At 40.5% G+C, this 18,287-nt stretch overlaps 1 protein-coding gene across 1 annotated transcript in view; it reads left to right on the forward strand.

Moving 5' to 3' along the window:
* The window catches only part of CHGB (chromogranin B), a 100,263-nt gene extending 84,180 nt beyond the window's left edge, over positions 1 to 16,083 (forward strand). Inside the window, exon 5 of the mRNA XM_089665305.1 lies at positions 15,658 to 16,083. Within this exon, the coding sequence (XP_089521431.1) occupies positions 15,658 to 15,741 (84 nt within the window). The 3' untranslated portion in view covers positions 15,742 to 16,083. The remainder of the gene's footprint in view (positions 1 to 15,657) is intronic.
* The last annotated feature ends 2,204 nt before the right edge of the window (positions 16,084 to 18,287 follow it).

Genomic DNA, 18,287 nt, shown 5'->3' on the forward strand with positions numbered 1-18,287 from the left:
AGTCCACAGAACACTATCCCACAACTTTTGTGGTTTGTCCACATGGCTTTTGGCATACTGCAGTCGACTCTTCTTATTCTTTGGAGACAGCAAGGGGGTACGCCTGGGAGTTCTGGCACGGAGGCCTTCATTACGCAGTGTGCGTCTTATTGTCTGGGCTGAAACTTCTGTACCCACATCTGACAAATCTTTTCTCAGTTCCTCAGCAGTCACACGGGGACTTCTCTCCACTCTACGCTTCAGGTAGCGCACAGCAGTCGAAGTCAGCATCTTCTTTCTGCCACGACCAGGTAGCGTTTCAACAGTGCCCTTTGCCTTGAATTTGCGAATGATGCTTCCTAAGGTGTCTCTTGGTATGTTTAACATCTTTGCAATCTTCTTATAGCCATTGCCCTTCCTGTGAAGAGAAATCACCTCTTCTCTTGTCTTCCTGGACCATTCTCTTGCCTTCACCATGTTTGTAACCACACCAGTAAATGTCTAGAAGGAGCTGAGTATCACAGTCATTTTAAAGCTGCCTAATTGGTGCTTATTATGCTTGATTGCTGCTCGGTGACATCCACAGGTGTTTTCAATACCTGATGGAAAGCACCTGTATGAACCTCTGTTCTTCAGAGTGGTAGTCTTTAAGGGGTTGAATAATTGTGGCAATGAAGAAACCACATAAGAACCATTTACTACTGTATTACATAAACAATTGATGTCATTTTAGTTGCATTTGGGTAGTTACAACGTCCTTGTAGGATTTGATTCTGAATACAATTCCAAATGTACACTATAGTCCCTAAACCCCTTTACAGCATTGGGGGTTGAATAATTTTGGACACAACTGTATATATATATATATATATATATACACACACACATTAATACAATTATTTACACACTAGAGGCAAATTGTTATTGTTATCTAAAGTCTCTGAGTAATCCCTATCAGCGCTGCACAGGTCAGCCCTACATGACCCATTTTGTCCAGCACCATGCAATGAAGTCAACTGTCACTTATACGTTTTTGCTACGTGAGATTTGACAGACCAGCAGCAGTAACTAGTTGGTTTATAACAAAGTAGAGTAGAAAATCCTGCAGCTATTAACATGCTCAACCAGTTTAAAAGTAATATATACCGTATTTTTCGCCGTATAAGACGCACCTGACCATAAGACGCACCTAGGTTTTAGAGGCAGAAAACAGGAAAAAAAAATTCTGAACTAATGGACTGCAGACACAGTACAGGAGATGACCAGAGACTGCGGACAGCACAGGGATGACCAGAGACTGCGGACAGCACAGGGATGACCAGAGACTGCGGACAGCACAGGGATGACCAGAGACTGCGGACAGCATAGGGATGACCAGAGACTGCGGACAGCACAGGGATGAACAGAGACTGCGGACAGCACAGGTATGACCAGAGACTGCGGACAGCACAGGGATGACCAGAGACTGCGGACAGTACAGATGACTGCTGACCTTTGGGGAGGTGGGGAGCGGGTACCTGAATTTGACAGGTACCCGCTCTTACTTCCGCAGAGTTTTTGTTTCATCTAACCTGTTCCTCGATCCAGCCGCACGCTGTCTTCCCGGCTTCTGTAATGGCGCTCGGCATGACAGCCGGGTGCCCAGTGCGCATGAGCGAGAAGCACTTTCGCTTTGTGATTGGTCCGGCGGCTTCTGGGATCTGTCATGTATCCCAGGTACCGCCTTACCATTCACAAAAAGCACCGCTTCTTGCGCATGCGCACTTGGCACCCAGCTGTCATGCCCAGTGCCCACACTACAGAAGCCGGAAGACAGCGCGCCGCTGGATAGAGGAACAGGTAAGGTCCCGCTGCAGAGCTGAGCGGCCGGCCCGGTATTCTGACACGGCTGCGGTGGAAATACCGGACCGGCCGCTCCATATTCGCCTTATAAGACACATTGACATTTCCCCCCCAGTTTTGGGGAAGAAAAAATGCGTCTTATACGGCGAAAAATACGGTAGATTCCAGGCACTTCTGCATAACCTCCAATAATTCCTTTATGGAAAAACCATCTGTACACACAGAGCAGTCACTGGCGCATTATTGCCTTATGATTAAGCTCTGAACGAAGTGAAATGTGTTAGAGCTTGTATATACCAGGTGGTATAGTCTGTATGATGGAGGGCTTAATCAAATGGAACTAAGGCTTTTAAATGGCGATGGGCTTCCCTTCTTCTTCAAAAGTTTGTGAGGGAGCGTTTCTGTCTTAGTGTCAGGAGCTTGTAACACTCCTCTTCCATGGCAGCTGCTGTCCTTATTTCAGCCTCCCGGTTTTGGCTGAGCTGCACTCTCCCTGTTTGACTGTCCACCTGCAGGGTGATTGGTGTGGACACAGCTTCTGAGTGGAGTCCAAACCTGTTTTAAGCCTGCCAAGCCCTTAGTGTCATACTTGTGATAGCATTTGCAACACGTGTTTCAAGCTCCCTGCTCACCTGCCTTGTGCATTGACCTTCACCTTTGCCCAAGACTTTGTGCTCCTCCACCTTCTGTTTGAGGATGCCCCACAGATGCTCAATAGGGTTTAGGTCTGGAGACATGCTTGTCCAGTCCTTCGCCTTTACCCTCAGCTTCTTTAGCAAGGCAGTGGTCATCTTGGAGTTGTGTTTGGGGTCGTTATCATGTTGTAATACCGCCCTGCGGCCCAGTCTCCGAAGGGAGGGGATCATGCTCTGCTTCAGTATGTCACAGTACATGTTGGCATTCATGGTTCCCTCAATGAACTGTAGCTCACCAGTGCCGGCAGCACTCATGCAGAACCCCACCCTTCCAGCTAATTAGGATTTCCTTCTTATAGACCTCATATCGAACTATGGACTACTGTCTGAACTCTGCCTGCCTTTTCACCACAGATTTGACTAACGACTCTCTGAACCTTGCCTGCCCTGAACCTGGACTACCATTGGACCACTCTGCCTGTCTGTTAACCACAAGTACCTGTTTGCCGTGCTTAGCTCGCGCCTGACACAGCATGGTTGCCAGGCATTATAACATTTTGTTCAAGACCTGGGGGCAACTGAGCACTGACAGAGCCAGCTATAGTGTTTAAACACCTATGCTAGGGGTAGGCATGACACTTAGTCAGCCTTGGTTATAGCCATATACAATACATATGCTATGACTAAGGCAAACTAAGAAACGCATCAACAATTACTCTGTAAAGGTTGCTTTTTCAGTAAAGGAATTATTGGAGGTTATGTTGAAGTGCTGGGAATCTACTTTATCTACATGATTTCAAGCCCTAGAAGAGAGATGGTTTCCATGCACTGCACATAGGATGGTGGGCATTAAAGCGGAGCTCCACCCAAAAGGGGAGGTTCCGCTTTAAGTCTTTGTCCCCCGCTCCCCTTTAAGGATTGGCACTTTTGGGGAGCCGGTACCTGAATTTGACAGGTACCCGCTCCCACTCGATCTGCGATCGCCTGGGCGATCGGAAGAGGAAGTTGTCCTCCTCCCTCCCTCCCCATAGTCTGCTGGGACACGTGACAGGTCCCAGAAGACTACGGGGCCATTCACAAAGTGCAGCGCTTCTCGCGCATGCGTGGTGAGCACCCGGCTGTGAAGCCACAAGCTGTCACAGCCAGGTGCCCATACTAAATATGACGGCACCAGGTAGAGAAGATGGCTGGTGAAACCAGTGGTGGTGAGGACACCGCTGGACCGGGGGACAGGTAAGTGACTGTATTTTAAAACTCAGCAGCTACAGTTTTTGTAGCTGCTGACTTTTTTTTTTTCAGGGGGTACTCCGCGTTAAGTAGGGGTGAGCTGTGAATATTTGTTTATAAATAATGTAGAAGTATGACCCTAATTCTCAAAAATTCTGTATGTAGGACCTTACAATTTTGAGCACATCTCATTTTTGACATTGCAGATCTGTTTTCTTGCTAGAAAATAAAGTGTACTTAAAATTATATTGGGCCAAAGCAAAGCACCAGAACACAAGCTATTGCCCATGGCTAGCAATCAGTTTCATCTTACCAATGAAACAAAAAATCTGTCTGACGTACAGCAGCTCTATTTGGCTTCAGGGTTATCTGATCCAGTTCTCGCACACTAGCCTGCTTTCTAAACACTTGTGTTAGGTGAATTAATTCTGTTTTTTGCTATGAAATGGAGAAATAAAAAATACATCCGATTGTCCTATATTATTATGTACTGTAAGTGTACAATATTATCGATCATCACTGATACAGAACGATTAGGATGTTTTCCCTTGATACATGTTGATGTGATGATGCTTTATCAAAATTAGAACTGTCTCCTATAGCAGTCATTTAAATTCCTTGATGAATTGCTTCAAATTACATTTTTTAATTTTCCTTTGTTGTTCCCAAAGGAGCTTGAGTTGGACAACACTTTAACCAAATGAAAACAAATGTCCAATGATTTATATTTCAAAGTACAGTGGGGATCGAAAGTTTGGGCACCCCAGCTAAAAATTTGTATTAATGTGCATAAAGAAGCCAAGGAAAAATGGAAAAATCTCCAAAAGGCATCAAATTACAGATTAGACATTCTTCTAATATGTCAACAAAAGTTAGATTTTATTTCCATCACTTACACTTTCAAAATAACAGAAAACAAAAAAATGGCGTCTGCAAAAGTTTGGGCACCCTGCAGAATTTATAGCATGCACTGCCCCCTTTGCAAAGCTGAGACATGCCAGTGTCATGGATTGTTCTCAATCATCGTCTGGGAAGACCAGGTGATGTCAGTCTCAAAGGTTTTAAATGCCCAGACTCATCTGACCTTGCCCCAACAATCAGCACCATGGGTTCTTCTAAGCAGTTGTCTAGAAAACTGAAACTGAAAATAGTTGACGCTCACAAAGCTGGAGAAGGCTATAAGAAGATAGCAAAGCATTTTCAGATGTCAATTTCCTCTGTTCGGAATGTAATTAAGAAATGGCAGTCATCAGGAACAGTGGAAGTTAAAGCAAGATCTGGAAGACCAAGAAAAATATCAGACAGAACAGCTCGCAGGATTGTGAGAAAAACAATTCAAAACCCACGTTTGACTGCACGATCCCTCCAGAAAGATCTGGCAGACACTGGAGTTGTGGTACACTATTCCACTATAAAGAGATACTTGTACAAATGTGGTCTTCATGGAAGAGTCATCAGAAGAAAACCTCTTCTACGTCCTCACCACAAAAATCATCGTTTGAACTTTGCAAATGAACATATAGACAAGCCTGATGCATTTTGGAAACAAGTTCTGTGGACCGATGAGGTTAAAATTGAACTTTTTGGCCTGAATGAGCAAAGGTACGTTTGGAGAAGAAGGGGCACAGAATTTAATGAAAAGAACCTCTGTCCAACTGTTAAGCATGGGGTTGGATCAATCATGCTTTGGGGTTGTGTTGCAGCCAGTGGCACAGGGAACATCTCACGAGTAGAAGGAAAAATGGATTCAATAAAATTTCAGCAAATTTTGGATGGTAATTTGATGCCATCTGTGAAAAAGCTGAAGTTAAAGAGAGGATGGCTTCTACAAATGGATAATGATCCTAAACACACCTCGAAATCCACAGGGGACTACATCAAGAGGCGTAAACTGAAGGTTTTGCCATGGCCTTCACAATCTCCTGACCTCAACATAATTGAAAATCTATGGATAGACCTTAAAAGAGCAGTGCGTGACAGACAGCCCAGAGATCTCAAAGAACTGGAAGACTTTTGTAAGGAAGAATGGGCAAAGATACCTCAAACAAGAATTGAAAGACTCTTGGCTGGCTACAAAAAGCGTTTACAAGCTGTGATACTTGCCAAAGGGGGCAGTACAAGATATTAACTCTGCAGGGGGCCCAAACTTTTGCAGACGCCATTTTTTTTGTTTTCTGTTATTTTGAAAGTGTAAATGATGGAAATAAAATCTAACTTTTGTTGACATAATATAAGAATGTCTAATCTGTAATTTGATGCCTTTTGGAGATTTTTCCATCTTTCCTTGGCTTCTTTATGCACATTAATACAAATTTTTAGCTGGGGTGCCCAAACTTTCGATCCCCACTGTATGTATCAAGCCAACAGTTTTTTAGTTAAAACCTTTTCAGTTTTTTTTGTCTCATTGGGGAGATTTCCTTCACTTCCTTCAACAAACAAATCCATACTTCACATTTTTTGCATGTGTAACCCCAGGAACAAAGGACAGAAAAACGCAGATCCATAGCTCTGCTCAAAACTGGCCTCTCCGGCACATGGACAACCTGGGAGTCGGACATTACAGTCCATCTCCACTCTTCATTGAAAATGGGGAAAAAAGCATCCGCACTCCAATTACCGGTAGCTCTTCTTTCAGTATTTTTAATATATGAATTGACTGCATACAGTAATGTCTCCAACCTCAAAAACAGCCTTCCTTGATGCGTTTCACCTCTCCTGGCTTGCTCACAAGGATAGGGATGGTCAAGGATGGAAGAACGAAGATGAATTAAATGAGATGTTTTAAGTTCCTTCTTCTCCTTCCCTCCTGGACTTCCCCAATACTTGTGAGGATGCCAGGAGTGATGAAACGCGTCAAGGAAGGCTGGTTTGGGGTTGGAGACATTATTGTATGCAGTCAATGCACTGATTATTAAAAATACTGCAAGAAGAGCTTGTTCTGTGTCTCCAATCTAAGCATTGATAGTGTGATCTCTGTAACTTACAGTTGTGATGAGATAGCGATAACTTCAACCTCAGTTGGATACCACAGTCAGTGACTCAATGAGAATGACATCATGTAGATCTTGTGAAGTTTATTCCATAAACTGAGAGAATCTTACAACAATGAAATTGTAAGGGACCACCCGGCGGCACCTCTAGCAATCCACCGGTGGGGTGCTTCCATAGTGCGGAATCTAAGTCCCAGAGCACTTGTTCACCAGGGCCCCTGATGGTGGGGATGGACTTGGAGCGCTCTGAGACCAGGTCGCGATTACTGGGCACACCCACCACTGGTAGAGATATTCGCCGAGGGCTCCCGCAGAGGAAGAGCCTGATGTGAGGAGGTCGGGAGATCCCAACGGGATGGATGGATGGAGGGATGGATGGCTGAGCAGGTGCAGGGTCAAACAAGCCGGGTCGGGAACCGTGGGGTATGCGAGGTACAAAACAGCGGGCAGAGAATAGTCGGGTCACACGCCAGGTCAGCAACAGTATATCAGAACAAATAGGGGGCATTCAGAAGAGAGGTCAGGCAAGCCAGGGATCAGGGCAGGAGAGGGCAGCAAGGTCAGACAGGTAAGTACTCACAGTAACACAGGTATCACAGGAACAGATTAGCTTGAATGGCATTCAATGACAGCTCAGAGCGATTTAAATACCGCGCCCTGCGCTGTCATTGGTGCTCGGCGCGCGCCCTGCGTCACTCACTGCGCATGCGTGAGTTCGCCGCGGCCGGCCCGGACCTAGTGCCCGCATTCCTGTTGGAATTGATCTCTCCCGATCAGGGGCGGACTGACCATTTGGAAACTCGGGCACTGCCTGAGGGCCCAGGGTCAGTAGGGGGCCCCATGAGATGCCCCTGGTACCTTTTTCATAGGCTTTTTTGAGTTTGGGCAAGGACACAGGGGCCCCATGATACCCTATTTCCCGGGGGCCCCATGAGTTGTCAGTCCGACCCTGCTCCCGATGTAACCACTAAAGTCACATTTTTATGATTATAGTTTTTTTAAGCTGCTATGTTAGGGATATGATGTATTTAAATGCTTATATCACCTCTATCAAAAAGCTCACTGGTGCCCCATATAGGTGTAGTAGCACCTTCTTTCCAGCCAAGGTTCCCTTTCAGTTCAAAGAATATATGTCAAAACACATTAACCACTTGAGCTCCCAAAAGTTTTACCCTCTTCATGACCAGGCCATTTTTTGCTGTTAGGCACTGTGCTACTTAACTGGTAATTGCACAGTCATGCAATGCTGTACAAAAATGAAATTGATATAATTTTTTTTTCACACAAATAGAGCTTTCTTTTGGTGATATTTGATCACCACTGGCTTTTTTTTAATTTTGTGATATAACAGGAAAAGACTGAAAATTGTGAAAAAAACAATATTAACTTTCTGCTACAAGAAATATCTAAAAAAAAAAATTTAAAATCTAATTTCTTCATAAACGTTGGCCAAAATGTATCATTTCTGGAAAAAAAAAATCCTAACAAGTGTATATTGATTGGTTTGCAAGAAAGTTATAGCGTCTACAAACAAGAATTAGAATTTTTTCTAATACTTCTAATGGTGGTGATCAGCGACTTATAATGTGATATAATGAGATAGTGCGGCGGGCAATCTAACACTAACTGACGCTGGGGAAAAACTGACTGACTGCCACTGACATCACCAATGACATTAAAACAGGTTTGATTATATTATGGAATTACATTTTTTATTATTATTATATTATTATTTATTAAATTATAATTTATGATTTCGTGTTTCAAATTGTAACATACCCGGGATGTTTACTAGACTCTTGTTCGGACAGATTTCAGTGAGTTATTCCTAAATATTACAGGCCTAAAATAAAAAAACTACATATTTCCGTGCAAAATGTACCGCTTTGAGCACAGAAATACTGACATAAGCAGACCGCTAGGAAGGTTAATGCAGCTTTGGCCCACATTCTTTGAAACTGAAAGGGAGCCCTAGCTGAGCGGTAGGTTTCCAACCAGGGGCGGACTGACAACTCATGGGGCCCCGGGCAATAGGGGATCATGGGGCCCCTGTATCCTTGCCCAAACTAAAACAAGCCTATGAAAAAGGTACCAGGGGCATCTCATGGGGCCCCCTACTGACCCCGGGCCCTCGGGCAGTGCCCGAGTTTCCAAATGGTCAGTCTGCCCCTGTTTCCAACCTATGCTGAGACAGGTTCTGTTATCAAAAAATATTAGTATCACCCCTAATCCAGTGAATACAAGCGGCGCCTACATTTCATAATGCTATCATTAAACATCAGTTATCATTCATAAATTGTGTCCTTCGTTGTCTTCACCATCAGGGCGTGATATATTTTATATATATTTTTAAGTCACGGGAAATGTGGACTGTCATAATTTTGTGTCATATTCACTAAGTTGTTTTATAATGATAATTTTTTTATTATTATTTATTTAATTATAATTTTATTAATTTATGTATTTTTTGTTACAGCAATAATGGTGAAGACAGAGAAGGACACAATTTATGAATGATAATTGATGTTTAATGATAGCATTATGAAATGTATGCGCCGCTTGTATTCATTGGATTAGGGGTGATACTAATATTTTTTGACTTTTGAGGTACAGTATAGTGGCAGCAATATTGTATTTAGAAGATAATAATTATCTGCATCAGGTGCGATATAGTGACTTCTGGATAATAGCTGCAAGGTGGTCACTTATAGGATATATATATTGAGGTTCTGTTATCAGCATGAGGTCAGGTAGGTGGTGGCAGTGGCGTCCCGAGGCAGGTGCGGCGGGTGCGGTCCGCAACGAGTTACACCGACCGCATGGGGTGACACCGGACTCGCTCCACAAAAAGGTAAGTTGTAAAGCAAGCCGACGATCCCCCCAGGATGGATCCGATCCATCCTGCGGGATCGTCGGGTTTCTTTACAACTTACCTTTTCTTGGAGCAGGTCCTGTGTCACCCCGTATAGGTTGCATGCCAACGATCCTGCGGGTTCTGTTATCGGCATGAGGTCAGGTAGGTGGTGGCAGTGGCGTCCCGAGGCAGGTGCGGGGGGTGCGGTCTGCACCGAGTGACACCGGACCCGCTCCACAAAAAGGTAAGTTGTAAAGCAAGCCGACGATCTCCCCAGGATGGATCAGATCTGCAGATTGAGCATAATGGATCGGACTCCAATCCATTATGTTCAATCCGCAGATCCGATCCATCCTGCGGAGATCATCGGCATGCAACGTATATGGGGGCAGGTGCGGGAAGTGCGGTCTGCACTGAGTGACACCGACCGCATGGGGTGACACCGGACCCGCTCCACAAAAAGGTAAGTTGTAAAGCAAGCCGTCGATCCCCCCAGGATGGATCGGATCTGCAGATTGAGCATAATGGATTGGAGTCCGATCCATTTTGCTCAATCTGCAGATCCGATCCATCCTGCGGGGATCATCGGCATGCAACCTATATGGGGTGACATCGGCCCCGCTCCAAGAAAAGGTAAGTTGTAAAGCAAGCCGACGATCCCCGCAGGATGGATCGGATCTGCTGATTGAGCAGAATGGATCGAAGTCTGATCCATTCTGCTCAATCCGCAGATCCGATCCATTCTGCGGGGATTGTCGGAGGGGGTGTCACCAAGTGTTACCGCACTGGGTGACACCAACCCTAGGGACACCTCTGGGTGGTGGAGCAGCTACTGTCACATCCAACGTAACTCCTAACCTTTAGCTCCCAAACCTTCATTCATCTTCAGACACAATACATTAAGCAAAATCAGGGGGTAAATATAAATATTTCATAGGAAAGCTGCATGTTTTATGGTCATTTAAAGCATTCAAAGAAAAAAAAATATCCTTTCGGTGGGGTTTCCCCCACACTAGGGGTTACATGCTTGCAGAGGTGGACTGAGAACTCATGGGGCCCCCAGGCAATAGGAGATCATGGGGCCCCTGTGTCTTTGCCCAAACTCAAAAAAGCCTATGAAAAAGGTACCAGGGGCATCTCATGGGGCCCCCTACTGACCCCGGGCCCTCGGGCAGTGCCCGAGTTTCCAAATGGTCAGTCCACCCCTGCATGCTTGTTTAGGTCTAGGGGACCAGAGAAAGCATTTTTCCTTAGCCAGTCCTTCACTCCTACAGACTCCCTCCACACTGTTAGATCAGTCTTCACAGACTCCATATTCTCCAGCAGCCACGGGCCCACTGACACCATCAATTACAACGCAATATGCATAGCCTTGTTTTGAGCTTGAGGAAGCTGAGGGACAGTCCACCACTGGAGCTTGGGGGAGTAGAGGAGAGTGCCAGCTGCTGGAGGAGCGGAGGATCGGGTAAGTAAAACTGCTTTTTCAGTACAGTAGACGTAAAGCAGTAACTCGTAATTTGTATTTTCCCATGCAGGGGGGCTGTGTCCAGGGGTTTGCAGTGGGGCTCATTTTGTCCAGGGGTTTAGGGAAGAGATATACTTACCCTGTCCTCCGAACCTCCATAAAACCGCACTCCCTCATGTTAAGCAGTGGACTGTTCCTACCGTCCTCACGCGAGGAGCCGCTCTATGGGCATGATGACGCTGGGAACGGTCCATTCACAAGACCACTAGGGTGCATAGGGGCAGAAGCGACGGGCATCGGTCTTGTGCTTTGAGGATCGGCAGATTCGGTAAGTATATCTTCAATTTCATGACCCCTAGAAAAAAACGAACAGATGGCCCATGCAGTGCGGGCACAGATCCAAAAAACATTTTTCACAGATTTCTACTTTAACCACTTGCTGTCCGCCCACTGTATATACACGGCCGGACGGTGGCAGTCCAAGGGCAGGTTGCCGTTCATAAACGGCACCCACCATTTTGGACTGTGCACGCTCACTGGGACACAGTGGAACACCGATCGTTGTACGGGACCTCTGTGCGAGGTCCCGATCATGTGATCACTTATTGGCCAATCAGTGATCACATGCAGAGTAATAAGCAAGATGTCACTTGTGACATCATTGCTTACTACGTGTGAAATCTGTGAATGATCACAGAGGTCACATGGTACAGGGCTATTCACAACAGCCTTGTACCATGTGACAAGCTGTGACCAATCAGAGCTCACACAGTATTTCTCAATGGCTGCAAGAATGCAGCCAGAGAGAAGGAGAAATGATTGCTTTTACAGCCTTTATGGGTGTAAAAGCAATCAGTGTATAAAAAGGAAAAATCTTCATCACCCCCACAAGTAGTACAGTGTCACCATGGTGACACTGTACTGCTAGGGTGACAGTATGTAAAAAAAAAAAACAACATAAATAATAATACAAAAAAAATAAAAATGTAAAAATAATGTTTTTAAAATTATAATTTTTGGTTATAAACTAATTTGGGTTATTTTATTTTACTAAAAAGATAACTGAATACATTTTGGCCAAGATGTATGATGAAATATTATTTATTTGTAAAATTTAATAAGAAAAACACTTTTTTTCAAAATTTTTGGACTTTTTCATTTACATAGCAAAAAACAAACAAACAATGCCAGTGGTGAATAAATACCACCAAAATAAAACTTTGTCTGTCTCAAAAAAATGCAAAAAAATTCATATGGGTACAGTGTTGCATGACTGCGCAATTGTCATTCAAAGTGTGATAGCGCTGAAAGCTGAAAATTGGCCTGGACAGGAAGGGGGTAAAAGTGTCCGGACTGGAAGTGGTTAAAGGAGCGATTAATCCTTGCCGTTCTGAACGCAATCCGACTGCAAGGAAGATTTTTTTTTTCCTTTCCCTGTAGGTAAGCTTTAAGACTGAATGTTCAGGATCTTGGGTAAAAAAAATTGCAACTTTGTATTTTTTAATAAATTGTGAAACGTCTACAAAACTTAAAAAGGAACTTTACTTTCCCCCTCCCATCTCCTTACCTTGTATGCAGGGTTCTCTTACAAAAAACAAAACATACTCACCTGCCCAGGGGATCCATGACGTGCAGCTGTTAATGGGCTCCTGTGGCCTCCTGGGACATGTGACCAGATTATTCCAGGGGGCTGCTGGAACATGCCATGTCATTCTGGCCTGGGCCAGAATGTGGTGGGGGCAAGAGGCCAAGAAAAAAAAAATTGCCTCTTCCCAAAAAAAAAACCCAACCCATGGCCCCCAACATAGGTTCTTTTTTTCTTTATAACTTTTTTAAAAATAAAAGAACAAAAAAAACTAAAATTTTTTAGATGTGATTTTAACAACAGTGTTCTTATTACCTTCCAGGAGAAAGATTTTTTTAATAAATTGTGAAAAGTCTACAGAACTTAAAAACTAACTTTTCTTCTCCCCCTCCCGTCCCCTTAACTTGTATGCAAGGTTCTCTTAAAAAATAAAATAAAAACATACTCACCTGCCCAGGGGATCCAGCCTTGTTCGGCAGCCCCCAAACCATGGCCCCCAACTTAGGTTCATTTATTGTAACATTTTTAAAAATAAGATTACAAAAAAAATAAAAATTTTTAGATGTGATTTAACAACAGTGTTCTTATTACCTTCCAGGAAAAAGATTTTTTAATAAATGATGAAAAGTCTACAAAACTTAAAAAGGAACTTTACTTCTCCCCTCCCGTCCCCTTAACTTGTGTGCAGGGTTCTCTTAAATAAATAAATAAATAACATACTCACCTGCCCAGGGGATCCAGTGTTGTTCGGCAGCCCCCAAACCATGGCCCCCAACTTAGGTTCTTTTTTTGTAACTTTTTAAAAAATAAAATTACAAAAAAACTCAAATTTTAAGAACAGTGTTCTTATTACCTTCCAGGAAAAAGATTTTTTAATAAATTATGAAAAGTCTACACAACTTAAAAAGGAACTTTACTTCTCCCCCTCCCGTCCCCTTAATTTGTGTGCAGGGTTCTCTTACAAAAATAAATAAATAACATACTCACCTGCCCAGGGGATCCAGCCTTGTTCGGCAGCCTCCAAACCATGGCCCCCAACTTAGGTTCTTTTTTTGTAACGTTTTTAAAAATAAAATTACAAAAAAACTCCCCTTTTAACTTGTGTGCAGGGTTCTCATAAAAATAAATAAATAAATAAATAAATAAATAACATACTCACCTGCCCAGGGGATCCAGCCCACAAACCATGGTTCCCAACTTAGGTTCTTTTTTTTGTAATGTCTTTAAAAATAAATTTACAAAAAAATTCAAAAATTTAAACAACAGTGTTCTTATTACCTTCCAGGAAAAATATTTTTTAATAAATCATGAAAAGTCTACAAAACTTAAAAAGGAACTTTGCTTTTCCCCCTCCCGTCCCCTTAACTTGTATGCAAGGTTCTCTTGAAAAAAAAAAAAAAAAAAAAACATACTCACCTGCCCAGGGGATCCAGCCTTGTTCGGCAGCCCCCAAACCATGGCCCCCAACTTAGGTTCATTTATTGTAACATTTTTAAAAATAAGATTACAAAAAAAATAAAAATTTTTAGATGTGATTTAACAACAGTGTTCTTATTACCTTCCAGGAAAAAGATTTTTTAATAAATGATGAAAAGTCTACAAAACTTAAAAAGGAACTTTACTTCTCCCCTCCCGTCCCCTTAACTTGTGTGCAGGGTTCTCTTAAATAAATAAATAAATAACATACTCACCTGCCCAGGGGATCCAGTGTTGTTCGGCAGCCCCCAAACCATGGCCCCCAACTTAGGTTCTTTTTTTGTAACTTTTTAAAAAATAAAATTACAAAAAAACTCAAATTTTAAGAACAGTGTTCTTATTACCTTCCAGGAAAAAGATTTTTTAATAAATTATGAAAAGTCTACACAACTTAAAAAGGAACTTTACTTCTCCCCCTCCCGTCCCCTTAATTTGTGTGCAGGGTTCTCTTACAAAAATAAATAAATAACATACTCACCTGCCCAGGGGATCCAGCCTTGTTTGGCAGCCTCCAAACCATGGCCCCCAACTTAGGTTCTTTTTTTGTAACGTTTTTAAAAATAAAATTACAAAAAAACTCCCCTTTTAACTTGTGTGCAGGGTTCTCATAAAAATAAATAAATAAATAAATAAATAAAAAACATACTCACCTGCCCAGGGGATCCAGCCCACAAACCATGGTTCCCAACTTAGGTTCTTTTTTTTGTAATGTTTTTAAAAATAAATTTACAAAAAAATTCAAAAATTTAAACAACAGTGTTCTTATTACCTTCCAGGAAAAATATTTTTTAATAAATCATGAAAAGTCTACAAAACTTAAAAAGGAACTTTGCTTCTCCCCCTCCCGTCCCCTTAACTTGTATGCAAGGTTCTCTTGAAAAAAACAAAAAGAAAAAAAAACATACTCACCTGCCCAGGGGATCCAGCCTTGTTCGGCAGCCCCCAAACCATGGCCCCCAACTTAGGTTCTTTTTTTTGTAACGTTTTTAAAAATAAAATTACAAAAAAACTCACATTTTTTAGATGTGATTTAACAACAGTGTTCTTATTACCTTCCAGGAAAAAGATTTTTTAATAAATTATGAAAAGTCTACAAAACCTAAAAAGGAACTTTACTTCTCACCCTCCCATCCCCTTAACTTGTGTGCAGGGTTCTCTTAAAAAATAAATAAATAAATAACATACTCACCTGCTCGGGGGATCCAGCCCCCAAACCATGGCCCACAGCTTAGGTTCTTTTTTTGTAATGTTTTTAAAAAATAAAATGACAAAAAAACTCACATTTTTTAGATGTGATTTAACAACGGTGTTCTTATTACCTTCCAGGAAAAATATTTTTTAATAAATTATGAAAAGTCTACAAAACCTAAAAATGAATTTACTTCTCCCCTTCCCATCCCCTTAACTTGTGTGCAGGGTTCTCGTAAAAAAATAAATAAATAAATAAATAAATAAATAAATAAAAAACATACTCACCTGCCCAGGGGATCCAGCCCCCAAACCATGGCCCCCAACTTAGGTTCTTTTTTTGTAATTTTTTTTTTAAATAAAATTACAAATTTTTTAGTTGTGATTTTAACAACAGTGTTCTTATTACCTTCCAGGAGAAAGAATTGGAGAACCTGGCAATTATGGACATGGAGTTGCAGAAGATTGCTGAAAAGCTAAGCAATAACAGACAAGGCTGAGACACGATAGACTGTAATACCTGTAGCTGGAAGCTATACTATATTTAGCTCAAACATTCCTACATTTCTTTCCACTGCCTCTTCAAAAGAGAAAAAAAATGTTGTTTAGCCAAGAAAAAAAAAAAAATGTGTGATTCATCGTTCACAAATAGCATTTTACACTGTCAGAAATGTATAATACGACTTTTGCTGTTGATAGAAAAAAATACAAATGACATATATTCATACACCTAGAAGGGACATTTTATTATGCTTGTGGAGATGTTTTATGTGTAATTGTACTTTATTACATCTATGTTCTAAGATTTGAAATAATAAAAGCAAACTGAATCTTGCATTGGAGACTTTGTTGTTTAGTAATTTCTTGTTTATGTAGTTTGGACCTTTTAAGAGTATTGTTTGTACAAAAATTCAAAGTAATTTCAATAAATGTGCTGAACTACTTATAAATGTACTACATAATAGCATAAAAGAATAAAAAAAAATAAATAAATAAAAAATTTACAAAATTAATTTAAAGGGGCCTGCACGCCGTGATATCTTCTTACACATTTGGTCAGTACTTGTTTTATTTGTTTTGAAAATTAACCTCGTGGATCAATAAAATTTAATTAAAAAAAAAACTACTACACTATGGGCTATTTCTTGGTGGCTCTGCGGTGAGCCTCATATCCGTTCTAGTGCCTGAGCATCACAAGCCCGTGACACCTGAACCGTTTTAAGGATGATGTACGCCCTGATGTAGACTACACGACTTCCTGTCCATTTCTGAGAGGGAAGTAGCAGTCTGGCCGCTCTACATCTAGAGGAAGGGGAGTCCACCAAACGGTCCAGCTCGTCCATCCCATCTCGCGAGGGGAAACCCTGGTTTATATAACACAAGCGTATTGAAAATACGCATCTGGTGAGTGCGCATTTTCACTATTTGTCTCCAGATCACGGGTTTGAAAAGTCACTATCAACTTTTGAACAGACCACGAACTGTCACCATTTTTTATTCATCACTTTTGGAATATATATACTTGTGTGTTCATTTTTAGCGCTGCACCTTTTTTATATAAATAATTGACAATAAAAGAAGAAATTTGGGGTCATTTGTCAGACGTTATTTATGTAATTAAAAAAGTTAGAAACACATTTTAAAATGTTATTTTTTGGCCCTGCCCATTTTAAACAAATAACATATATATAAAACCTCTGTACATTCTGACAGTGGTTTTGTATATATGAGATTTGTTTAAAATGGGCAGGGCCAAAAAAATACAATTTTAAAATATATTTCTAATTTTTTAATTACATAAATTAATAAAAATGACATTTAAACATAGTATTTCTATCATTAGAGAGTAAATATTTATTTGTCACGTTGGATATTTATTGAAATTAATTTTTTATTGGTGAAATATAGTCACTAAATGCTTTAGGTTGGAGGGGTTATAGAGCGAGGTGCAGAAAAGTACAATATTTGAAAATAAAAGGAGAAATTTGGGGTACTTTGTCAGACATTATTTAACAGAATGTACAGTGGTTTTTGCATATATGTTATTTGTTTACAATGGGCAGGGCCAAAAAAGAACATTTTAAAATATATTTCTAATTTTTTAATTACATAAATTAATAAAAATGACATTTAAACATAGTATTTCTATCATTAGAGAGTAAATATTTATTTGTCACGTTGGATATTTATTGAAATTATTTTTTTATTGGTGAAATATAGTCACTAAATGCTTTAGGTTGGAGCTGTTATAGAGCGAGGTGCAGAAAAGTACAATATTTGACAATAAAAGAAGAAATTTGGGGTAATTTGTCAGATGTTATTTATGTAATTAAAAAAAATTTGAAACACATTTTAAAATGTTATTTTTTGGCCCTGCCCATTTTAAACAAATAACATATATATAAAACCTCTGTACATTCTGACAGTGGTTTTGTATATATGAGATTTGTTTAAAATGGGCAGGGCCAAAAAAATACAATTTTAAAATATATTTCAAATTTTTTAATTACATAAATTAATAAAAATGACATTTAAACATAGTATTTCTATCATTAGAGAGTAAATATTTATTTGTCACGTTGGATATTTATTGAAATTATTTTTTTATTGGTGAAATATAGTCACTAAATGCTTTAGGTTGGAGCTGTTATAGAGCGAGGTGCAGAAAAGTACAATATTTGACAATAAAAGAAGAAATTTGGGGTAATTTGTCAGATGTTATTTATGTAATTAAAAAAAATTAGAAACACATTTTAAAATGTTATTTTTTGGCCCTGCCCATTTTAAACAAATAACATATATACAAAACCAGTGTACATTCTGACAGTGGTTTTGTATGTACAGTGGTTTTGTATATATGAGATTTGTTTAAAATGGGCAGGGCCAAAAAATAACATTTTAAAATATATTTCAAATTTTTTAATTACATAAATTCATAAAAATGACATTTAAACATAGTATTTATATCATTAGATAGTAAATATTTATTTGTCACGTTGGATATTTATTGAAATTAATTTTTTATTGGTGAAATATAGTCACTAAA

This window comes from Staurois parvus, unplaced genomic scaffold (genome assembly GCF_062004578.1).
Source record: "Staurois parvus isolate SC_StPar_1 unplaced genomic scaffold, SC_StPar_1.0 ptg002180l, whole genome shotgun sequence".
Classification (NCBI taxonomy): Eukaryota; Metazoa; Chordata; class Amphibia; order Anura; family Ranidae; genus Staurois; species Staurois parvus.